Genomic DNA, 21,897 nt, shown 5'->3' with positions numbered 1-21,897 from the left:
AATGTATATCTAGACTTAATTAAAAAAATATAATAAAAGGAAAAAGAAAAACAAGAATAAATTGAAGTTAATTTTTTTAATAAAATTCTTGTAATTTTATATGATATCTTTTATCATATTTTTCATATAAAATGTACTTATAAGAGTTTATATATTAAGTTCTAATTCTTAATGAATATACATTTCATAATATACATTAGAAATAATATGTTACGTTATTATACTTTCTTGTAACAAATAAATAACTATGGAATTATTTTAGAAGGAAAATGCTTTATTATTTTTAAAATTAGATGAAAAATTATTTATTATTTTTAAAATTAGAAAGAATTTTTTTATTTTTAAATTAGAGGAAAATTTTTAATTATTCTTAAAATTAGAAGGAAACTTCTAATTTCTTTTTTAAATTAGAAGAAAATTTCTAATTTATTCTTAAAATTAGAAGGAAAATTCTAATTTATTTTTAAAATTAAAAGAAAATTATTTATTAATTTTAAAATTAGACGGAATTTTTTAAATTAAATCTAACCCTGTTTTTCACATGTAAAAAAAAATAAAACATAAATCTAACAATTATATTCCAATAATATATTTAGAGTTGATTTAAAAATAATGAAAGAAATATTTAATAAAAATGTGAATTTTAATAAAAATTAAATTTAGCCAAAATTTAGAGGGGACAAAATTAGGATTGAATTGAACAAAATTAAAAAAAAAATAGAACTAAATTGATAAAAATGAATAAAAATTAGGACTAATTTGAATATAAGATACTGACATTAATGATATTGATATTGCACTGTGATAATAACAATGTCATGTGACACAATGTTAATTTGACACATAAAAACTTTTTTTTAAAATTAAAAATAAAATAAAAGAATAATACAAACTTTTAAAGAAATTTAAAAATTAAGAAAATCACAAACTCTATTAATCCTTTAACAGTTTAGATATACCATGAAAAATGGTTAAATTGAATACAATTTATCAAAATAAAACCAACATTAAAAAAAATCTCATATTTAAAAAAAATCAATGAAAATAAATCAATATTTAAGCCATAAATAAAAAATAACATGTCTCACGTAATTGTCTTAAAAATATTATATCATTATTGAATAAATCTTATCAATTTTTAATTATTAATAGGTTTAAACCCTCCATTGGTCCTCATTTTTGTATCGAAATTTCAGTTCGGTCCTCATTTTTTTCATATGTCTCAATTGGGTCATATTTTTTGTAAAAATGAACACATTTTATCCTAACTGTTTCTCAGACGACGTTAAATTAAGGTCACGTGGTGCGGAGAGAATGTGCTTATGTGTGTTTGTGTAGGGAGTGTTTTGACTGTGCATTTGTGCATAGAGTGTTTTGATTATAATCATTAGATATATAATTTTATTATTTTGAAAAGTTAAAAATATAATATATATGTTGAATTTATTTAAATTTAAAAATAAAACAATTTTAAAAAAATAATTAAAATAAGTTATCTTTTATAAGTCTAAAAATTATTTATATTTGGATAGAATTGTAAAAATACATATTTTTAAATTTTCTTTGTGTTTAAATATTTTTATGAATTTATTTTGACAAAAAATTTAAAAAATTATATATAAGACTTATTTTTAGTTATGAAATCTAAAATATAATAAACATTTTTTAGTTTAAAAAGAAATGTTTTCTCTCAAATAGTTATAAAAAAATATTAAATAAGTTATTGTTTTTATATAATAATTTGATATAATATAAACAATTTTGTATATTAATATTCAATTAAAATACCCATAATTTTATAAAAACTTTAAAATTAAAAAAACTAAATTTAAAATAATTTAGTTTAAAATAATGATTAATGAATATGATTAAATTGAATTATTGATTAAATTAATATATTTTTTAATATTATTAAAATAAAATAATCAACCTATAAAAAAAAATCATAAATTAACGATAGAATTTTAAGACTTTATAAATATTTAATCATATAAACTTTTTAATAAAATTACTTTTACTTCTATTAAGTTTTTTTATCCCAACATGATTTAGGATTAAGTTCTATAAAATGAAATAATTTAATAATATTATATTAAAAATATTAAAGTAAATCTTTAATATATAAGATGTGATGTTTTGTTTTATAATAAAATAATATTATTATAGTTAATTGCAATATTTTATATATTTTTTATTTATATAAATTTATTTTTAAAGGGAAGCTCAGAAAATTAAAAAGAAAACATATACTTAAAAAGTTTGTTTAATTAATGTACAATAGTTAATTATTTATCTATATTATTTTTGTATGAATTTTATTAATAAATATATATTATTTTTAAATTTAAATAAATTCAACATATATATTATATTTTTAACTTTTATAAGTAATAAAATTATATATCTAATGATTACAATCAAAACACTCTCTACACAAATAATGCACAATCAAAACACTCTATGCACAAACACACGCTACTACATTTTCTCTACACCACGTGGCCTTAATTTAACAGTTAATAGTTAAGGTAAAATGTGTTCATTTTTACAAAAAATATGACCCGATTGAAACAGATGAAAAAATGAGAACTGTTGAGATTTTCATACAAACATGAGGATCAAAAGAGAGTTTAAACCTTTTTAATAATAAGAATCGAATGAGAAACCAAGTTGCCCAAAGGAAATTTAGTATTTGAATAAACACCTCCAATTAAAAAAAATAGTCTATTTTCACGTTTTCTTATCATAGTTTTTAAAATTTAGTACCAAACATTCTAATTAAAGAATCAACATAAAAAATATCAAATACCAACTTTCATGTAATAAGAGATTCTTCAAATTTTGACAAAAAAAAAAGGGAGTTCAAAAAGAAAATCTAAATCCTTAAACCCTAATTCCCTGCACAAAACCCTCGTTGGTTCTAACTTGGAAACGAACCACACAGACACACCCACTCTATCTATCTCTTTTTCTGCTGCTATGCATACAAAGCTGTTAACCCAAATTCGTCTTCTTCATCCCCTTCTTCCCATGAAGCCTCGCACTCTTCCTCTTCTCTCGCGTGCCTTCTTCTTCCCTCCCTCCAAGTTTCTCCGAAGCGCACCTTTTAAAGCTCGCGCCTTTTCCTCCCGGGCCCACGCTCACGCCCGCGACAAGCTTCCGGTTCGCCCCTCCAAGAGCCTCGTAGACGACGAGGCTGACCTCAGCGACTGGGTCGATGATTTGCGGACCGGCAAGGTCGACCGCTTCTCCCAGCGGTCCAGCAGCGACCACGATGAAGACCGAAAATTCCGGCCGCCGCCGAGGAACAACAATAGGGCTTCCACCAATTTGGGGAAGAGGAGGGGCGAGGGTTTGCGGATGGGAAGGCAGAATGCGAACGCAAGGAGAAAGATTCAACCAAGGAGTGACGACGATGAGGAAGTGGTGGAGAGTGGAAGGAAGTTCAAAGGTGGTGGCGTTGGAGCGTTTCTCAGCGAAGATGAAAGTGAAGATGAAGAGAGTGATGGGAGTGAGGAGGAGGAGATATTGAACAAGAGTAGAACCGCTTTGTTTGGTCAACAAAACGGTCTGAACCGGAGGACGGTTGAACCGACTCCTAGACCATCTTCTACTGGGGGTTCTGATTCTTATCTGAGTGAATCAAGGTGTGTTCATTATTCCATTAATGTTTCTGTTATGCTACTTGAAGTAGTTTTGGAGTATGTTTGAACAAACTCCTCCGTTAAACATTTCTAGGAGAGAGAGAATGATAATAAAAAGTATAGTTATAAGTTATGTTTACGTGAAGCTTGTCTAAACACGCTCTAGGTCTTTGTTTCTTTGCTTATATGAATGTATCGAGTCTGTTGTTTATTATTGCACAGTATACTTGTTTGGCTAGCTGATACGGGGTTACTGTAGTTGGTAGTACGTGTTTGAAAAGTGTGTATAGACTTGAGGTGACAAAATGAACCCAGTTTGCTGGAATTTATTAATGTAGGGCTTGAGTTTAGCAGAATTAAGTGTGACCTTTTTAGCGTGATCTGATGATGCTCTGATCCAGGATTAACTCTCCCCCCTCTTCCAAACCTGCAAAGCCCTTGGAAAACTGGGCTTTCATTGGGTTTAGGCCTCAGTTTGATTGTCCAAATTGAATTTGGATGTTTTACCTTGACCACTGACTGCTCTCAACGCGTATTGACTGAGTTGCCTGTCTTGCCATCTTTCGAATTGTGAGCCTTGAGAATTGGAACAAAGTTAAAAAGAAAGGGATAAGAGGGTGTCTATTTTTCAATACAGTTTTTTTCTAAATTGAATGGATACTGTCTTCTTTGTGTAATTGATGGGATTATGCAACTGTACTTACTGGATAGTTGTTCCATACCTTCCATGAATGAATTTGGAAATTGGTTATGGATTCTCTCATGTTGGGCACATGTTAAATGCCAGTTGTCTTGTATTCATAGAGGGATAGGAATGAAATTGATACAAAGAGAAAGGTGAGCCTTTTGCTTGTATTATGTTTACCTTATGTACACTGGCATATACTTTAATCTGATTTTTGAGTTATGATGCCACAGATTTGACCAATGTTCCGTCTCCCAGCTGTCACTTAAAGGAGTAAAGGATGCTGGATATGAGAAAATGACAGTTGTGCAAGAGGCTACTCTTCCAGTAATTCTCAAAGGTTGGTCTTTTTTGCTTGTTCATGGAGAATGGAACAATAAGAAAACAATTTTAAGATATAATCTTTTTTTTTGTGGTTATGTTTTACCTGTTTGTAAGAGATGTCATGTCATATGATTCTGTCAAACCCTCTGACCCTTTCTTCTGTTACCTTTTGTATCCTTTTCGTGTGGACGTTATATTATAATTTTTGTTGCAAATATCATTCTATGTTAAGAATCTATATTTAGATTATTGGGCTATTCCTAATTGATAATATTAAAGAAGAGAGGAATTTATTCCAGATTTGGTCCACGTTGTTCTGATATTTCTTGAGGTTATTTATTATTGGGGCACTTATTCAAATTAACATTTTTAGGTAAGGATGTCCTTGCCAAGGCCAGGACAGGCACAGGAAAAACAGTAGCATTTTTGGTAAGTCTCTTGATGTGTGTTTGCGAGAGTGAATTGGTGGTTAATTGCCTCTTTATTATCGGGATGTTTCTTCATATTCCTTTATGGGTGACGATTAATGTAAGAAATATTTGACACAAGGGATACATTTGAAATATGCAAACTACTTCATCGGATCACTCTGCTTAATTTCTTGAGCTTTGGAATCAGAGCTGGATATTTTATCATGATAATTGGGCAATTCCTGCTTCTATTTTCTTTTCAATTGTTTTTTTCTAGGCATGGAGGCTGCTGTAACATTTCTTAAGTAGTCTGCGGTGGGAGTATTAAAGAATTTTGAAATACTGATTAAAATGTCTGATAGAAGAAAACACCAAAAGTTCTGCTTTAACTTGAACTTAATAGCACAAATCGTTGAGCTTGAAGCTAATGTATTGTTTTATTGTACTAGTAGTAATGGATTAATAGTAATTTTTTACTCTTCTAAAATTTTTAAGTGTTTTTATTCAGCTTCCATCAATTGAAGTTGTGGTGAAGTCACCTCCAAGTGATCGTGACCACAGGCGGCCACCAATTTTTGTTCTTGTCATATGCCCGACTCGAGAACTTGCAAGTCAGGCTGCCACAGAGGCCAATAAACTGCTGAAGTATCATCCTACCATTGGTGTTCAAGTTGTGATTGGAGGCACAAGACTTGCTTTAGAACAGAAACGAATGCAAGCAAACCCTTGCCAGGTAAACTCTTCTCATTGCTAACAAAGTTTATTTATGTTGTTATTAGTTACTGACGCCTCCATATGACCCATAGTCAAATAAATGAAAATAGTCTGAAATATCCCTACGCTACTAAACAGTCTTGACATAAATACGCTGAACATATTCTTCTTGGCACATTTATGTTCCAGCCGTCACAAATTGTAGGATCTTTTGTTCTTTTTTCAACTGAACATATTAGATTATAACTTATTTTTATCATCATCGTATGTTTCTTTACTAATTTCTGTTAAACATCAAGAGACAGAGAAACAAATTTGTGTTGGTGTATAAGTGTTTTAGCAAAAGATTTTTATGAGTATCACCTGAGGGTAGTCATCATGATATTTTAATTTGATTGAAGGCTTTTGATCTATTATTTATTTGCATCCTCAACCTTATGTAGCTAACTACTAACTAGTTTTCCAGACTTTGTTGATGATGTATTTAGTTTTGATAATAAGGTCACATGTTCTGTTCACACACGTTGTTAACTTCCATTTGCATGCTGTACAGATCCTTGTTGCTACTCCTGGAAGGCTTAGAGATCATATTGAAAATACTGCTGGTTTTTCAACTAGGCTGATGGGTGTGAAGGTTTTGGTGCTTGATGAAGCTGATCATTTACTTGACATGGGATTTCGCAAAGACATTGAGAGGGTAATTGCTGCAGTCCCCAAACAACGACAAACTCTTATGTTTTCTGCCACAGTTCCAGAAGAGGTATGTCTTTTTTTACCTTTTTATTTTATGGTTGTGTTTCTTGTTTTGAAACTATATAAGTATTGAGCTTATTCTGGTATTAATATTGTTGCAAAGGTGCGTCAAGTTTGTCATATTGCTTTGAGAAGGGATCATGAATTTATCAATACAGTTCCAGAGGGTACTGAGGAGACACATTCACAGGTACTTGCATAATGAATGTGCATTTGCATGAACCAGCATATAATATCTTTTCATGATATTTATTTATGGAGTTTTTAATCATTTCAGGTCCGCCAGATGCATTTAGTTGCCCCATTGGACAAGCATTTCCCTTTACTATATGTTCTTCTGAAGGACCACATTGCAGATGATGTTGATTATAAGGTATGTTTTCCAATATACACCTGTATTAACTTTTTTTTGGCACTTTTGCTTCTGGTCACATAACATGTTTAACAATTAAGACAATAATTTTTTATTGTTCTATTTCTAGTTAAATTCTGTATGTGATTAGACAACAAAAGATTTTACATTTTCAATCACATTTCACATATTTTACGAAGATATGTAATGTAGCTATTGGTTTATCAGGTTCTTGTTTTCTGCACAACTGCTATGGTCACTAGACTTGTTGCTGAACTTCTTGGTGAGTTGAACTTGAATGTGAGAGAAATCCATTCAAGAAAGCCTCAGAGTTATAGAACCAGAGTCTCTGAGGAATTTCGGAAGTCAAAGGGTCTCATCCTGGTTACTTCAGATGTATCTGCTCGTGGAGTTGATTATCCAGATGTCACTCTTGTTCTACAGGTAATAGATACAGAACATTGGGTCATTACACATTTGTATGGCATCTTGTGCTGCTTGCAATACACATTCCAAATATTATTATTCTGACAATTGTAGCTTATCATCCCCTGCAAACCATAATAACAGGCATCCTAGAACGCTTTATGAATTATATTTTCTATGTTTTAACTTTTTATCATGAAAAACAATGAATATTTGAAAGAATGCTCAATACATTATACGTTTGCTGAAAGATGACACCTGTTGGCATTGTTGAGAAGTTAAAACACAGGCTTAATATGATAAAAGTAATTATTTTGTTTCCTGTTTCTTACATTTGTTGAATGGACAGGTTGGGTTGCCCGCAGATAGAGAACAATATATACATCGCTTGGGTAGAACAGGCCGAAGAGGGAAAGAAGGGCAGGGCATACTGCTGCTGGCTCCTTGGGAAGAGTTCTTTTTATCTACTGTAAAAGATTTGCCTATTGAGAAAGCTCCCGTGGTGCCTTCAGTTGATCCTGATACTAAGAGAAAGGTATCACTATTCAGTGGAGACATTTTTTTTTCAAATCAAAACGTCATTTTAGAATTTTAGTCCCTTTGATGGTAAGCCCTTGCGCTTGCATATCTGTTCCTAACTTGATAAAATCTTCACTATAGTCTCCAATTTTAGGTGGTGTTCGCCGGAGCCCTTTTCTACTATTTTTCCACTTTTGTTCCTTTGATGGTTGGCGCTTGTCATTTTAGTTCCTAACATATAAATCAAAACCTCATTTTAGAATTTTAGTCCATTTGATGGTAAGCGCTCGTCATATCAGTTCCTAACTTGATAAATCCTTCACGTCAGTCTCCAATTTTAGGTGGTGTTCAATGTAGTCCCTTTTCTACTATTTTTCCACTTTTGTTCCTTTGATGGTTGGCGCTTGTCATTTTAGTTCCCAACTTATAAAATCTTCACTTTAGTCTTCGATTTTGCAAAGTCTTGTTCACTGCAACATTGACAAAGACTACAATAAATGTCTTGTTGAAAAAGAACTGTTAGAGTTAGTTTGCAAGCCCTTGTTCAAGAGTGTAGCAATGTTAGAGGGCATGGTTTTAATGGTCTGTTTGTGCAAAACTACCTTGACCCTTTTGATTCATGACTCTTGCTTACACCCTTGAACTTGTTTTCACCCGCCAATGTGAGACTCGTTATCCAACATTAGCTTGGGCTTAGGTTCCTTTTCTTAAGTTCTATAAACCATTAGCCCATATATATTAGGGGACTAAAGTTCGGGTTAATTTTATTTCCATCTCGTGTTTTGGCATGTTCATTAATTTTATTTTGCCAACATTTTTGCTGTTTACAGGTAGAAAAAGCTCTATCCCATGTGGATATGAAGAACAAAGAAGCAGCATATCAGGCATGGCTTGGTTACTACAATTCGAACAAGAAAGTGGGGCGTGACAAGTATAGGCTAGTGGAGCTTGCAAACGAGTTTAGTCGAAGCATGGGGCTTGATAACCCTCCAGCTATTGCTAAGCTGGTCCTTGGCAAGATGGGCCTCAGGAATATCCCTGGTTTACGTGCCAAATAGCTTATTCTTTTAATTCAATTTCTGATAACTTGTGAAATATGTATTTTTTTAGTTAAAATGCTCATTCATAGTTAATTGTAAGTTTGGAGGCATCAAATTTTCAATCACATACATCGTCCGTTATGTGTTTATCTTGGCTATTGTACTTAATTACATCATTCAACAAACCAAAATAGAGCACAATATAGCGATTTCAAATAGTTCTATATAAGGTTCATTAAACTAGAGTAGCTAGTATATTTTGTGGCTTTAAATTAAGAAACTGAAGTCAATCTTTTGCTTAAAAAATGAACTTACCAACACGAACCCAACTCCACTCCCATCTAACTGTAATCATGCCTTGGTTCCTATTGTTTTTTCAATGACTCAGATTTGTTACTTTTTCTACTTTGATATGATAACCCTTAATTTCTCAATTAATCTCAAAGACATCCTCATTTTAAATGAATCAAACCCCTTGACATTGCTGAGCATTAGGGAGAAGTGAGATAGCAGTTTGCAAGAGCTATATTAAGACGTCTTTTATAGTTTACACTGTAGTAAGTAAAAAAATTATAATCAAATGTTAGTGTTGAAGTTTACTTGGTTGTTACAAATGTTAGTTTGATTTATATGTATGAATACTTTTCCATACGCACGTATAAATGAGAAATCAAATTCCTAAGTTATATGCTTAAAGCAATTTTTCTTTTTGCAGGGTTATCTTGGTTGAACCCAACTTCAGTAATCTAACTTTGAATTGCCTGTTCGAAGGCTGTTTTTAGTACTTTGATATGCTAAAGCTTTGTTTTGTTTGTTTGAATGGAAGTAGGAGACAGCAAAGTGGGAAGGAAAATGGAGAATCCCATTGTCTGAGGCAAAAGTGGAATATGGGAAAAGAATAAGCTGCGATTCACAAGGAATATAAAAAGTGATTGCTGAACCTTCTCTACTTATTTTTACTTAATATTCATAAAGTTATATGATATATAATAAGAATAAAGAAATACACAAAAATTACAAGTGCTACTAATAAAGTGTTTGTATATTATGATTTTATTACAAAAGTATTTTGTACAGTAACAAGACAAAATTGTGTTTTTGTTTTATACAGGGATTACAACCTTAATTTTTATTTTTATTTTTGTTTTATTTTATTTTTTTTTTCAGTGAAAACAAGTTAAAAAAAATTCTAACAATTTTTCTTAAAAACACTTTCCCCAAATTTCTCTCACTTTCCAAGTTCTTTTTCTCGGTTTATTCCCTAACATCTTTTTTTTTTTTGGTAATTTACAACACAATTTGTTTATTATATTCAAGCAAAATTGGTTACTTATAAAAATACATTTTTAACAAACAAAACTATTTCCTATTACAATTAATTATACTTATAATCAATTGTTAAAATAATCTAATTTCTACTATTATTCTGAACACTTTTTTACAAAAAAAAAAAATCTAAATACTTTTCAAATTTCATTATGTAAAAGAAAAACGTTATTCATTCTTTTCATCCAATAACTCTTTAAATAATTTTCACTTGTCAATATTTCTTCACTTATCTATATATTATTATGGTTGATTTCAAAACTTTAAGAATCAATACCATGTATGACTTTACAGATACATGTGAGCTTTCTTTTTCCTTTTTCTAAACATTGAAGAACTTTTAATTGATAATTCACAAATATCTAATCATTACTAATGTTGATTAAAAAATAAATATAATTTACAAACCCTTAAAGAAGCGGACAATAACAATTAATTGAGAAAACCACAAGTCATGCCAGATTAAATAATTATTTAAAGTTAATATAAAAATGAGGGCAATTCATTATCATTCAGTTTACATTTATAATCATTTGTTACGACAAAATACTTTTTTCACGACGCATAAAAATCAAGCTCTACAATAACTTTCAAAATTTGTCTCAAATATGTATATGAAAATTACTTATTTTGAATTTAACATTTGGAAATTGACAAAAAGATACCCAAACTTCAACATAATAGTTATTTAACAAACAATTTTTTTGATAAATGTGTCGTAACCTTCTATTTAGTTAAAATGGATTCCCATCACTTCTTAAAAGACCATAATCTTTTATCCCTTTGTTGACGATTTGAGGAAAGACAAACGCATATGATTGATATCACAATTTTATTGCTACTAAGCTATAACAATGTTCAAAAGCTCAACACAGATCTTCTGCATATTCTAAAACAAGTACCCAATTACATTCATTCATTGTATAAAACAGAATCTGACAATTCTATAACATGGTAAAATTTCTAAAATTCTGAACCTAAGCCAGTTTTCTAATTTTTGTTGAGTTACAAAATGTGTCTAAAGTTTCAATAAAATTCTAATCCATCCTTTTTTTTTTCCTTTTGGTAGACTGGGAGGAGAGTCCTGCATCCTCTCTGTCACCATGTTCATCCTCAAAACATGGTCTTGGATGGACAAACTTAACCAAAGTTGGTTAATCACCTATAAGTGTACATGCAAGAGTCTGGCCAAAAACAAGGGAGATCTTTTCATTTTAAGAACAGTAATGCCATGAAATGGACACTGTATTCCCCAGTTACATGCCCTGCCGGGTCCTGCTACGAAAAAGGAGGAAATCCTCCTCTTTCAAGTGTTAACTCCTCTTGGCCACCGATCTGACAGTAGAATCAGGGAGCCCTGTTGACAACCATAAAACTAAGACATAATGAAACAGTCCGACTAAATAATTTACGAGTTTAAAATCTATGAACCAACTGCGTAAAGGAGTTTTACAATGTCAACCAATTAGAATTTGTCACATATGGAAATTATGTCAATGTAATTGGTGTTTACACCGTAAACTCTAGTAAAAGATCATGTTATGGATTACTTTAAAGGCAACTATTGTTAAAGTCGACAAAATAAGATGCTTGCTTCATGAATCAAGGGAAAATTAGAAGAGGTAGATTACGAACAACTTACCTAGAGACATGAGGTGAGGAGGGTTGATCTGGTGAAGATCGTTGGGTGTGACCACCACGAAACCTTTGCTCTTCATGTGCTCCACTAGATTGACTTCCCTCATTTGCCTGTGACAGTTCATTGACACCTGAGAACCCCATTGGTCCCAAAGTCCCAAACTCAAGCTGCTCTTCTGGTACGAAGCCAGAATTATGATCAAAAGGATAAAACATTACAACAGATTGCATAGGACCATTTGATGAGACACCACTTGGGTTCATGGCCGGTATAGGATACATTCCATAAGTTACATTGGAAGAATTGCTTTGTGAGGAATTTGAGCGAACTGGACCATTCTGGTGAGGAATGAAGGTGTCATGCCTATGTGAACTCCATGGTCTCTCTGCACGGCTCTCACTGGTAGACAACCGCTCCGGCTTTGAGTTGGACTTCTCCATTTGGTTGCGATTATGGCCCCGTCCAGTTCCTCGCAATTTTGAGTTAGTATTCCAGTTCCCTTCTCTATCACCATGATGGTCACTTCTATCATAATTGTAACTTCCCCTTCTGGTAGTTGTTGAATGTCGATCCCGAGGAGACACCTTCTGAAAAAAATTGAAAGGGAAGGTATAATAGTATAAAGAAAATAGATTTTGAAATGGGAACACTAATTCATTTGGTATATATATGCATGCATGTAAGGAAGAAGCACAACTGCAGGAAAAGTATCACAAGCTCCTTGGAATTTATCATACCGGATTTGGCAGGTAGGTTCCAGTCCCACTTCTATACCGTGGCATATCATCTACATAACGTTGGTAAATATTGGTAGGTCTATTAGAAACTGACTGGAGAGGAGCAACAGGAACCAGACGTGGCCCATAGCTCATAAGCTGACTAAAAATATTCATGTTACCAGAAATAGGTCTTCCAGGACCATCCCAAGGATATCGACCCTGCAAATAAACAGGAGGCACCATAACAGGTGAAGGATAGATCACTGAAGGCGGTTGACGCGTGTTTTGACAAAATCGGCCATATTGCAAATTTTGCCAGTGACTAACAAAGTCACTATTAAGAATGTCAGGTTTGTGCTCTGATGACTCCATAGCCACCCTTGCCATAGAATTGGAAGGGCTTGACACCTCAGGGTGTTCATATCCCTCGGATGAATCAAAATTCTGACTTGAATCACTGTTATCTGCCCCTTCTTCCACATTGAAGTTGCTTGTTGAAGTGTCAGAAGACTCAGTTGGAAAATTATATAAAGGAAGCATGGTGACAAAGGGAACAGGTGGCCCTGTAGGATAGAATGTAAACGGAAGAACCCCAGAATTATCTACTGCTCTTGGGCGAGAACCAGGACCTATAACCACGGGAGCTATAGGTAATGGAGAATCTGGTCCACTAGTCTGAGCAGTTTCAAAACTAGATATTTGATTCCTTGGAACATGTATGGAAGTACCAGATGTGGGCCAAGTGCCTCTTTCTGGCATGTCAGATGGAACCGTTGACAAATGAGTCCATTCTCTGTTTTCATCATCCACTCGGTTAGATGAATTTTCTGAAACATTCTTACCCTTCCCATAAACAGGATTTTGAGATGGCACTGAGGGAGTGCTTTTTCTCCCCCTTCTCTCCCTCGTTGATTTTGAGGATTTGACTGATGACCCATCCCAAGAGCTTTCAGAAGGGGTCCTACTCCTGAAGGAGCTCGAAGGAGGTGCACTGGATAACTCTGAAATTGCTGTTCTATCATCAAAATAAACCTCATTTCTTCGGCCATCTGGAAATTGAAAATTGTCAATATGCTCTTCTCTGGTTGACCCTCGGTTTTCTTTAGTAAACTTCTGCTGAACTCCAGCAGAACTGTTACTGTTGGAGCTGCCTACCTGAGATGACGGAGCAGAGTTGTAACTACCTGAAGTAGACTGTTGCCTATCTTCTTGGGCCATTTCAAGATTTCCATTATCAACTTCAATCTCACTTGCAGAACTCCTTTCCTGCTCATGCCAATAATCATCAGCTTCTGTTACATTCGCCTCAACTGAATTGAAATTTTCATGGTTAGTTTCAAGTAAATCTTGAGGATTTGAGGCCATTCCTATGCCAGGGAAATAAGGAGTCAAAGGCGGGATGAAACCTTGAGGAAATTGCATATTTGCACCCCAAGGAGCCTCGATAAAGGGAATGTTACCCGTGTTTCTCTGAGTATATCCCATTGACGCAAGAATGGAAGGTGGAAAGTGAAATGGTAGGTGACCAGGTGCAATATTCATAGGCACATGATTCTGACCACTGAAACCCTGAGCTGTGGGAGATGCCATCATATTCAAAAGGTCCTGCTCCTCTTGATGCTGCATTCCAACTGCACCAGAAACAGGTGCAAACTCTTCTCCCATTACACCAGAGCTTGACTCATCATGATTACTGTTTGAATCAGCAGCATTTTCAAGAAATCGATGAGATGAGATGTGCCTTACAGATGACTCATCCATTCTTACAGCTACATCAGGTTCAATGTTCTTCCTTCGACTATTTTCCAACTTCACAAAGGAACTCTGGCCTTTACTACTTTCTGTTCCTTTTGTATGTCTTCCTTGGATTGGAACATCACCATATGAGTCTGTCAGCTCAGGGCTAGATCGTGTCCTGGCAAACAGAAACCTTCCCTGAACATCACCAACTAGGTTATCAGTTTTAACATTTCTCTGACCTTTATCAAAATGAGTACCTTGACTAGAATTAGTTTCCCGCCTAACATGATCAAAGGTCCTTGAATTATTTTGGTTTGCATAACTCTTTTGATTCTGAGTATGTGACACTGCAGAAGCACTTCCAGATGTCTTTCCAGATAATAAATTACTATACTGAGAAAGAACACTTTGTGAAAAACGTTCGCCTTCAGTTGATTTTGATTCATGATTAGAAGCATTATCAATTTTATGGTTATTGTTCGGGAGATTGTCAGACCTCTGTAATTGGTCATGACTGGATAAACTCAAACGCTGTAAGTCAATGGTTGGAACATCAGGCCTTTCCCCACTTCCATGTCTGTCCCAAGTGTTCAAAAAGAACTGATTCACCTCAGAAAATAATTCCTCCTCGGGGCAATCAAGTAATCTAGCTAGCCTTTTTGCCCCAAATGCAAAGGCACTGCGTATCCTAAAGAAATTACCTGGTTCATTTGTACCATACATGCAAAATTAGCAAGAGGACAAACAGATAAGAAATAGCTAAGGGGAACTAAAAGCAAACAGATACAATGTAATTTAACTAAGCAGGACCAGGATGCATAAAGTTGCCATACTCTCATTGTTGGTTACAATTAGCTAAACACAACAAAGGTTTATTTTTTTCAATTTTAAAATCTAAATGTGTGCCAAAAGTATGGAAGCTACAAGCAAATACAGAACCAATTGTCTATAGTATACCCAGATTTCTATTTACCATATATGGGAAAGAAGCCATAAGAATGACTCCCAATGAATATAGAATTAAATCACCATGGACTTGTAGGAAAAAATGCTAGTCATGGCGAAAATGACGAGACATGTATACATATCTGCTTGAGTTTTATGCATTTTGCATTACACATCGGTTGCATAAAATATACATAGAAAAACAAGAAAAAGGTAAGGAGTCTCCAAGATATCAGGAAAGACAACAAAAAGGTAAGGATACTACACTACATCAGAAGAGACACTCATGTTTATCCATAGACAGTAACCACACTCCACCCTTCCATATGTCTTAACTCTTCTAAATTCACAAAGTTCATATTGAATATATTGTTGCATTAATAACTAGCAGCAGGGACATATCCATAAGAAATGAACTTCGCCAAAATTATAATCAGATAAATAGATACTAAGGTATGAAATGAGCCAAAACCAAATTTCTAGAAACCAACACACCTTTGCTGACACTACGACCAAGGTTATTGTTGACACGCAAAGGATCAATAACATTGAAATGCTTGGAAACAAATGGTTGCCCCTGATTTTCTTGGCCACCGGGGAAAACAGCATAAACTGAGCTACAGGCATCGAGAAATAACTTGCTGAGTAGTAAATCTCCACCATCTTTTCGAGGAGGTTCAGCTATGGATGATGTTAGTCAAGGAATAAGAAAAACAATCATTACGTAAAACAAACCTAAATCAATATATGGACAAAAGGGTCTTTAACGGGAATGCAACTACCTGTCACATCTGGGAGGGAATTAACAGGTACCGGGCCCCATAGACTTACACAGAAATTATCCCAGTCAAACTTACTAAAGAATTCCAAAAATCGATACAACACCTACGTGAGATAAAACAATACCATGTGAAATCAATCATCAAAAACACAAAAATAAAATAAAGCCATGTAATTTCTGTTACCTCAAGTGGTCCAGCAAAAGAATTGTTGTAAACATGAAAAATGTAAAGAACCAAGGTCTCTAAAGCATAAGTTGAGATAAGTCCATGGTGGGCACCGAGTATTCGGCTCTCGTAGTAACACCAAGCCTTTATAAGGATAATACTACGCTTGAATAAATGATTTTGATTAATCAGATTATCAACCTACAACAACAAACTAATTTTTGTAAATCCAAGAATACTGCTGATGTCAAATTTTCAAATGATACATTGTTAAGTTTATGAGATGAACCAAATTACCTCCTCAAGAAAACATAGGGTACACAAACCTCCAAGCTGGTTAAATGAAATGTCTACTACAATATTCTCAACGAGACACTTTATAATTTTTACCTGCAAATAAAGGGCACAACAAAAGAAAACTCTCTTCAAAATCTAAAGCAAGCCAGACAATTAGCAAAATTTATAACAGTTAGACACAAATAACTAGTAAATTGTCATTTTCAATTAGAAGTATTTAAAAATGCTTAATAATAATTCACAATAAATGTAAAGTATGAAAAATTAATTCAGGAATTAATAGTATAAAATAAGTGTTCCTCAAGCTAGCAATATATCCCTTGTTATACATACTCAATCATCTATAATCATGAGCTTTTGATAAAATCTCACATAAAGAAAGTGTACGACTTGGTAATGGTTAACATGAACTCCCCTTACTCTGATAATATAAGATGATTCATTTTTATAATGTCTTAAACCTTGTATCTATGGTTATTATAGTACCATAACAAGGCCTAGTGTCCAAGGACCTTAAGTTTCTGCAACATCCCACAACCACTTCAAATATATGCACATTACCACAAAGGTTTATCCTTGGTGAATGTGAATGCAGAGTAGCTCAAGACTTTAAATTGAAAATAAATCCAACAAAAATCCAAACTTATACACGTCACAAATTTCTCAACCAAATTGAGAAAGCAACTATGGTAACAAACTATATGATTAATCAAAGCAAAGAGTGACATGAAAGTTCAACAATTCTGAAGATTTTCTGTATTAGAGAACCTACTTCGGCCTGGATGTACTGAACCTCCTTGACATGAAACTCTGCATTCTCATTCTTCTCCTCATTCTCCAGCATGTCGCGAACCTGATGTGCCCATGTCTCCTTCAGATTTTGATTCTTACTGAATGCTGTTAAGTCAATATCTCCATCAGGCAAATAAGTTTTGAGGGGAACCGACCCAAAGGTGAACACCTGTAATTGTAAACAATCATTTACATAATAATATGTAAGTACAACTTCAAGTTAGCATCAATAATACTACTGGTCCTCTTCTGGATGAAACAAAGAAAACCATCATACAAAATACCCATCAATCACCAAATTAAACTTTAAAAAGGCACGATGTAGAGTTATTCCCTAAGTGGGAGAATACACTCGCACTACCAGAACAAAGATTTCTACCCACAAATTGGAATTTCTGACCAAGCACCGCTCCATTTAAGACTTGCAACAGCAGGATACTGCTATTAAGTACTTTCATCATGCAATAATGATATCAAGAATGATCACAGCATCCTTCCCACAATTTAAATATCATAGGATAGTCATAGATAAAACAATGGATGACTCACTACTAATCATAAGATTTATGCAACAGATGAACTACAATAAACCAACCTGGCAAGGGAAGCACTTCATGATCAGCCGTTGGACATAGTCAGCAACCGCATTCCGGCGCTCCTCAGAGGGTGGATTAGGCTGAATGCAGGCAATCAGCTCTGCAGTCCTTTGTTCGGCTTTCAACCACCGCTCCGAGTCAAGCACCTGTATCACGGAGGCAGCTTCATTGGGCAACAAACCATTTGGCAATAGCCCACTTGGTGGCTGTGCCCACCCTTCATGTTCTCCCATGCAAGCCTATGTTTCAACACTTCCAACAAAACCTACCAACCCAAACGAACACGCCACCACCACCACAGTTCCTTCTAGATAACCCCAAAACAACCAATATTCAAAGTCACAAAAACCAAGAAAAGCTTGCGGCGATAGTTATTATCTCAGGGTTCTTCCACAGAGTTCGGAAGGGGAAATTTTTTCCCCTTGCACAACAAACAGACCAAGACAGAACTTAATTCCCTCAGTAGTCAAAAAACATTAAACAGTAAAAATAAGGAAAAAAAACTTTGAAATTCAACAAACCAATTATGGGTATTACCCAAAAATAACACAGACAGATGGAACGGCACAATTTGAGAGAACCCCACCAAGCACCAAACGAATCCCCAAAAGTTACCAAAACCAGATTTTGCAAAACACCCAAATGAATCAAACAATAAGAGAGTTGCTTGGTTGCAACAAGAGAAGAGTTTAGATGGTTAAAACCCTAACGGAAAAAGTTGAATCCCAACACAGTGGAAGTGTAGGGGCGAAACAATAGCGTAGTGTTGAAACCCAGAAATGCGCAGAGGAGATGGTGGGCATCAAAATATTAGGTGGGAGAAAAGTTGGGGTGCGATCAAAAACGGGCCTTGGTGCAGATAGAGAAAAGGGTGCAAAACGAGGGGTGGTTGTTGTCTGTGAAATATGAACGATGAATATTAGGGATTGAAGAAGAAGTAGGCTACAAAAGGGGTTCGGCGTTGAGAGAGAAGAGTGTTGGTGTTGTGAATGTTGTGCATTTAAGGGGGTTTTGTTTTTTGTTTTTTGGTTTTGGTTTTTGTATTACAAAAATTTATTGGCAAAGTGAGCCTGTGAGGGTGATAATAGAATCTTGTGAGATAGACAATGAAAAAAGCAGAGCACAGAGGAAAGGGAAAAAGGAAAGAAATAAGTTAAAATATTCAGTTATTCATTCCTCTATTTTCAATAATTTGCACCATATTCCTTTTTATCTAAATGGGAATTGTTTTTGTCACCTGAAAACAATGTTCTTTGTTAGCAAAAGCCTAGCCCGTCTTTTCATCAAATGTGGGTTTCTCTTTTCTGTTTTGGGCTGCATTCTGTGGCTCATCAGATACTTCAAACTTATCACCATCCACCACTCTAACTTCATCACCCTTTATTTTCATCATTCTTAATTCATACACTCTATACAAACTCATTCAGGAAAGGAATTAGGTTTCACATGTCAAACTTGTAAATTATAAACATCAATTTCTGAAATTCCCATCCAAAACAAGGAATAAAACATTACTATTGTTAGATACATTTTGACAATTTGGTTTTTGACTAATTTAATTTTAAACTTCCAAAAAAGTTTAATCTACATAAGCTAATGCCTTTTATTTCATCATTACTATTCATTATTCATTTGATTATAGAATTATTTGAAAAGGAAAATAATTAGTAATTTATGCAAAAAAGAAACGATTGGAGCAAATTGGGAAAGTAAGGAAAGAAAGTTTCTTTTAGAGTATAAGTTTAGAGCACAAGAGACATTGGGTAGAAAATATATAGTTTTCTTGAATTTTTCACCTTTAAAACTAAATTGTCTAGTTTTTTTTTAGCTCCAAACAACTACATCCAAAACATATAGCATTAAAGATATTTTTATTTTAAGTAGTATTGTCAAAAATACATCATCCGGTCTAATATAATAATAATTTTTTTTCTAATTCAAATCTAAATAAATTTTAGTATAAAATGATGTTAAAATCTAGAGACAATTCAAACTAAAAAAAATACAATACAATTCAAATACAATCCAAAATCAAGCACCGAAAAACAAAATAAATAAGTATCTAACATTAATAATTTTTGTAACACTTATCATCTATAAGATTGGAGTTTTGAATGGATAAATCCATGATATTTTGAAGTATCTTCTTCTTTATTTCATCTACAATACAATAAAAAAGAGTGTTAACTAAGGATATTGAAAACACAATGTAATAATAAAATGGGTTGGTGAGCCGAGTTGACTTACCAAAGATTCAATCCAAATAAGTCGGATTTTTAATAAATCAAATTCAAAATTGGTTCCTATAAAAAAAATTAACTTTTTTAACTTAACTCGAGCCAAATTCATGATAGGTCAAAATGACTTATGAATTCCAAATTTTTTTACCACATTATTTGAACTTATCCAAAATGCTATATCTTAGGGTCTGATTTTAGAAAAAAAAAAGATTTTGTATTTATTTTGGATAAAATTCAAGTTGAGTTGTTAAAAGAATAATTTATTAAAAAAAAACTAGGTGCAAGAAAAATTTATATTAAAAAATCATTTATAATGTGAGATTTATATTTATTCAAATATTATAAAATCATCTTATTTTAAGTTGACTTAGAATGTTTAACTGTTATTTTTTTTTGTTGTGAAGAATTTCTTTGTGGTGATGATATGGAGATAAAATCATTTGGACACCAACATCTACCTATATTGAAGACATAGACAGTGTTACATACATTGAAAGATTGTCGAATGGTAATAATGTTTTTCCAGTTTAGGAAAACCATTTTTCAAGTGCCATTTATCTTTACTCTTTTTTTCATACTCTTGTTCCCTCTTTTTTATTAGTTGAAAATATTTGTTTTGATATTTGTCAGTATGCTATGAAAAGTGACTGATTAGGATTTAACGTGTTCCCATAATTTATTTAGCTTATAGACTTGTGTTGTTTTATTATTGCCGCATAATGGAATCTGATTGGTGTTCAAAGTGATTTTGAGATATTCTATCTATTACGGATAACTTCAAATTACCACTAGACTTTGATAGATTACCTTTTTATAAGTATTTAAAAGGAAATTATCTTTCTTTCTTTTTTCATATAAGTAAGTTGAGAGTGCTTATCATATTTTTGTAATTTTTTTTCTATAATTATGCGATAATTATTTTTCAACTTTTGTAAATTTTATTATATTTTGAAAGTCAAATCATATACTAAAATTGGTTATTGTTTGTTTTTTTCATGTGTATTTAGAGAAATCGAAACTAAGACTTTAGAAAAGACAAATCACTGCTAAAAAGTCTTATTCGTGACTTGAAGAAGATAATTCAAAATTTTGAATTTGTTTGGAAAGTTGATCATTTCAATGAGAGAAAACCTTAAAATACTTTAATTTTGTCATGTCATTAAACGTCAAATTTACTTGAATAATTAAGCAATTTTGAATATGTTTCACCTTTGCTTGCTCATTTTTTTCCCTCCAAAATTCTTTAAATAGTTAATCTTTCAATCATTGGAATAGGATGTTATAAATTTTGACTTTATGTAGTTTTAGTTTGTTATTTTTTTTGTAGGATCAATATTATAAATCTTTAAATTTCACTCATTTAATTGTTTGTTATAGTCACAATTTGTTTTATCCGTAAAAAGGTATTCTGATGCAATGTTAATAAAGATTCAACGTTTTGGCAATAAATACGTATTAAATGTAACCTATTTCGCTATCTTAAACCTGTATTTATAAATTTCGAATTGAGCTTCGGACTAGTATTGACCTAATTACGACTCAACTTGTAATGATAGTATTTTGACTTAAGTTAATCATCACAATCCTAATTGTTGTAGTGCATGTTGTCCAACCAACCAGTCCATTGGATATTCTTAACTAATTGAGTCATATGGTCCTAGACTGACCAAACAACCATATAATACACTTTTTATTCCACCTATATACTTCATATTTGTATGATTTATCATTTATGATCCTTCAAGTTTCATTGCATAGGAAGAAGTTTCGAAAATTATAGACCTAATGT

General features: G+C 33.0%; 2 protein-coding genes across 3 annotated transcripts; one reads left to right on the top strand and one right to left on the bottom strand.

Moving 5' to 3' along the window:
- Positions 1 to 2,908: 2,908 nt before the first annotated feature.
- LOC124824668 (DEAD-box ATP-dependent RNA helicase 31-like) lies at positions 2,909 to 9,014 on the top strand. Its single transcript, XM_047297130.2, has 10 exons — positions 2,909 to 3,647; positions 4,563 to 4,669; positions 5,027 to 5,082; positions 5,572 to 5,796; positions 6,331 to 6,537; positions 6,634 to 6,720; positions 6,808 to 6,903; positions 7,111 to 7,326; positions 7,658 to 7,843; positions 8,658 to 9,014. The coding sequence occupies exons 1-10, from the start codon at positions 2,980 to 2,982 to the stop codon at positions 8,883 to 8,885; spliced, it is 2,076 nt and encodes a 691-aa protein (XP_047153086.2). The 5' UTR covers positions 2,909 to 2,979; the 3' UTR covers positions 8,886 to 9,014.
- Positions 9,015 to 11,054: 2,040 nt separating this feature from the next.
- On the bottom strand, positions 11,055 to 18,968 carry LOC124824666 (uncharacterized). Of its 2 annotated transcripts, none has more exons than XM_088101787.1 (9): positions 17,868 to 18,968; positions 17,253 to 17,441; positions 16,481 to 16,573; positions 16,202 to 16,384; positions 16,019 to 16,121; positions 15,732 to 15,917; positions 12,570 to 14,992; positions 11,836 to 12,416; positions 11,055 to 11,550 (listed from the first exon to the last, which is right to left on the bottom strand). In XM_088101787.1, the coding sequence occupies exons 1-9, from the start codon at positions 18,099 to 18,101 to the stop codon at positions 11,541 to 11,543; spliced, it is 4,002 nt and encodes a 1,333-aa protein (XP_087957913.1). In that variant the 5' UTR covers positions 18,102 to 18,968; the 3' UTR covers positions 11,055 to 11,540. The 2 variants fall into 2 exon arrangements, with proteins under 2 accessions (XP_087957913.1, XP_047153083.2); XM_047297127.2 differs by having other exon boundaries at positions 11,836 to 12,419; positions 17,868 to 18,965.
- Positions 18,969 to 21,897: the final 2,929 nt, after the last annotated feature.

Source organism: Vigna umbellata, chromosome 11, assembly GCF_029865625.1.
Source record: "Vigna umbellata cultivar VRB3 chromosome 11, Vumbellata_1.0, whole genome shotgun sequence".
NCBI lineage: Eukaryota > Viridiplantae > Streptophyta > Magnoliopsida > Fabales > Fabaceae > Vigna > Vigna umbellata.
Note: the sequence above shows the minus strand (reverse complement) of the source record. Positions and strands in the feature narration are given on the sequence as shown.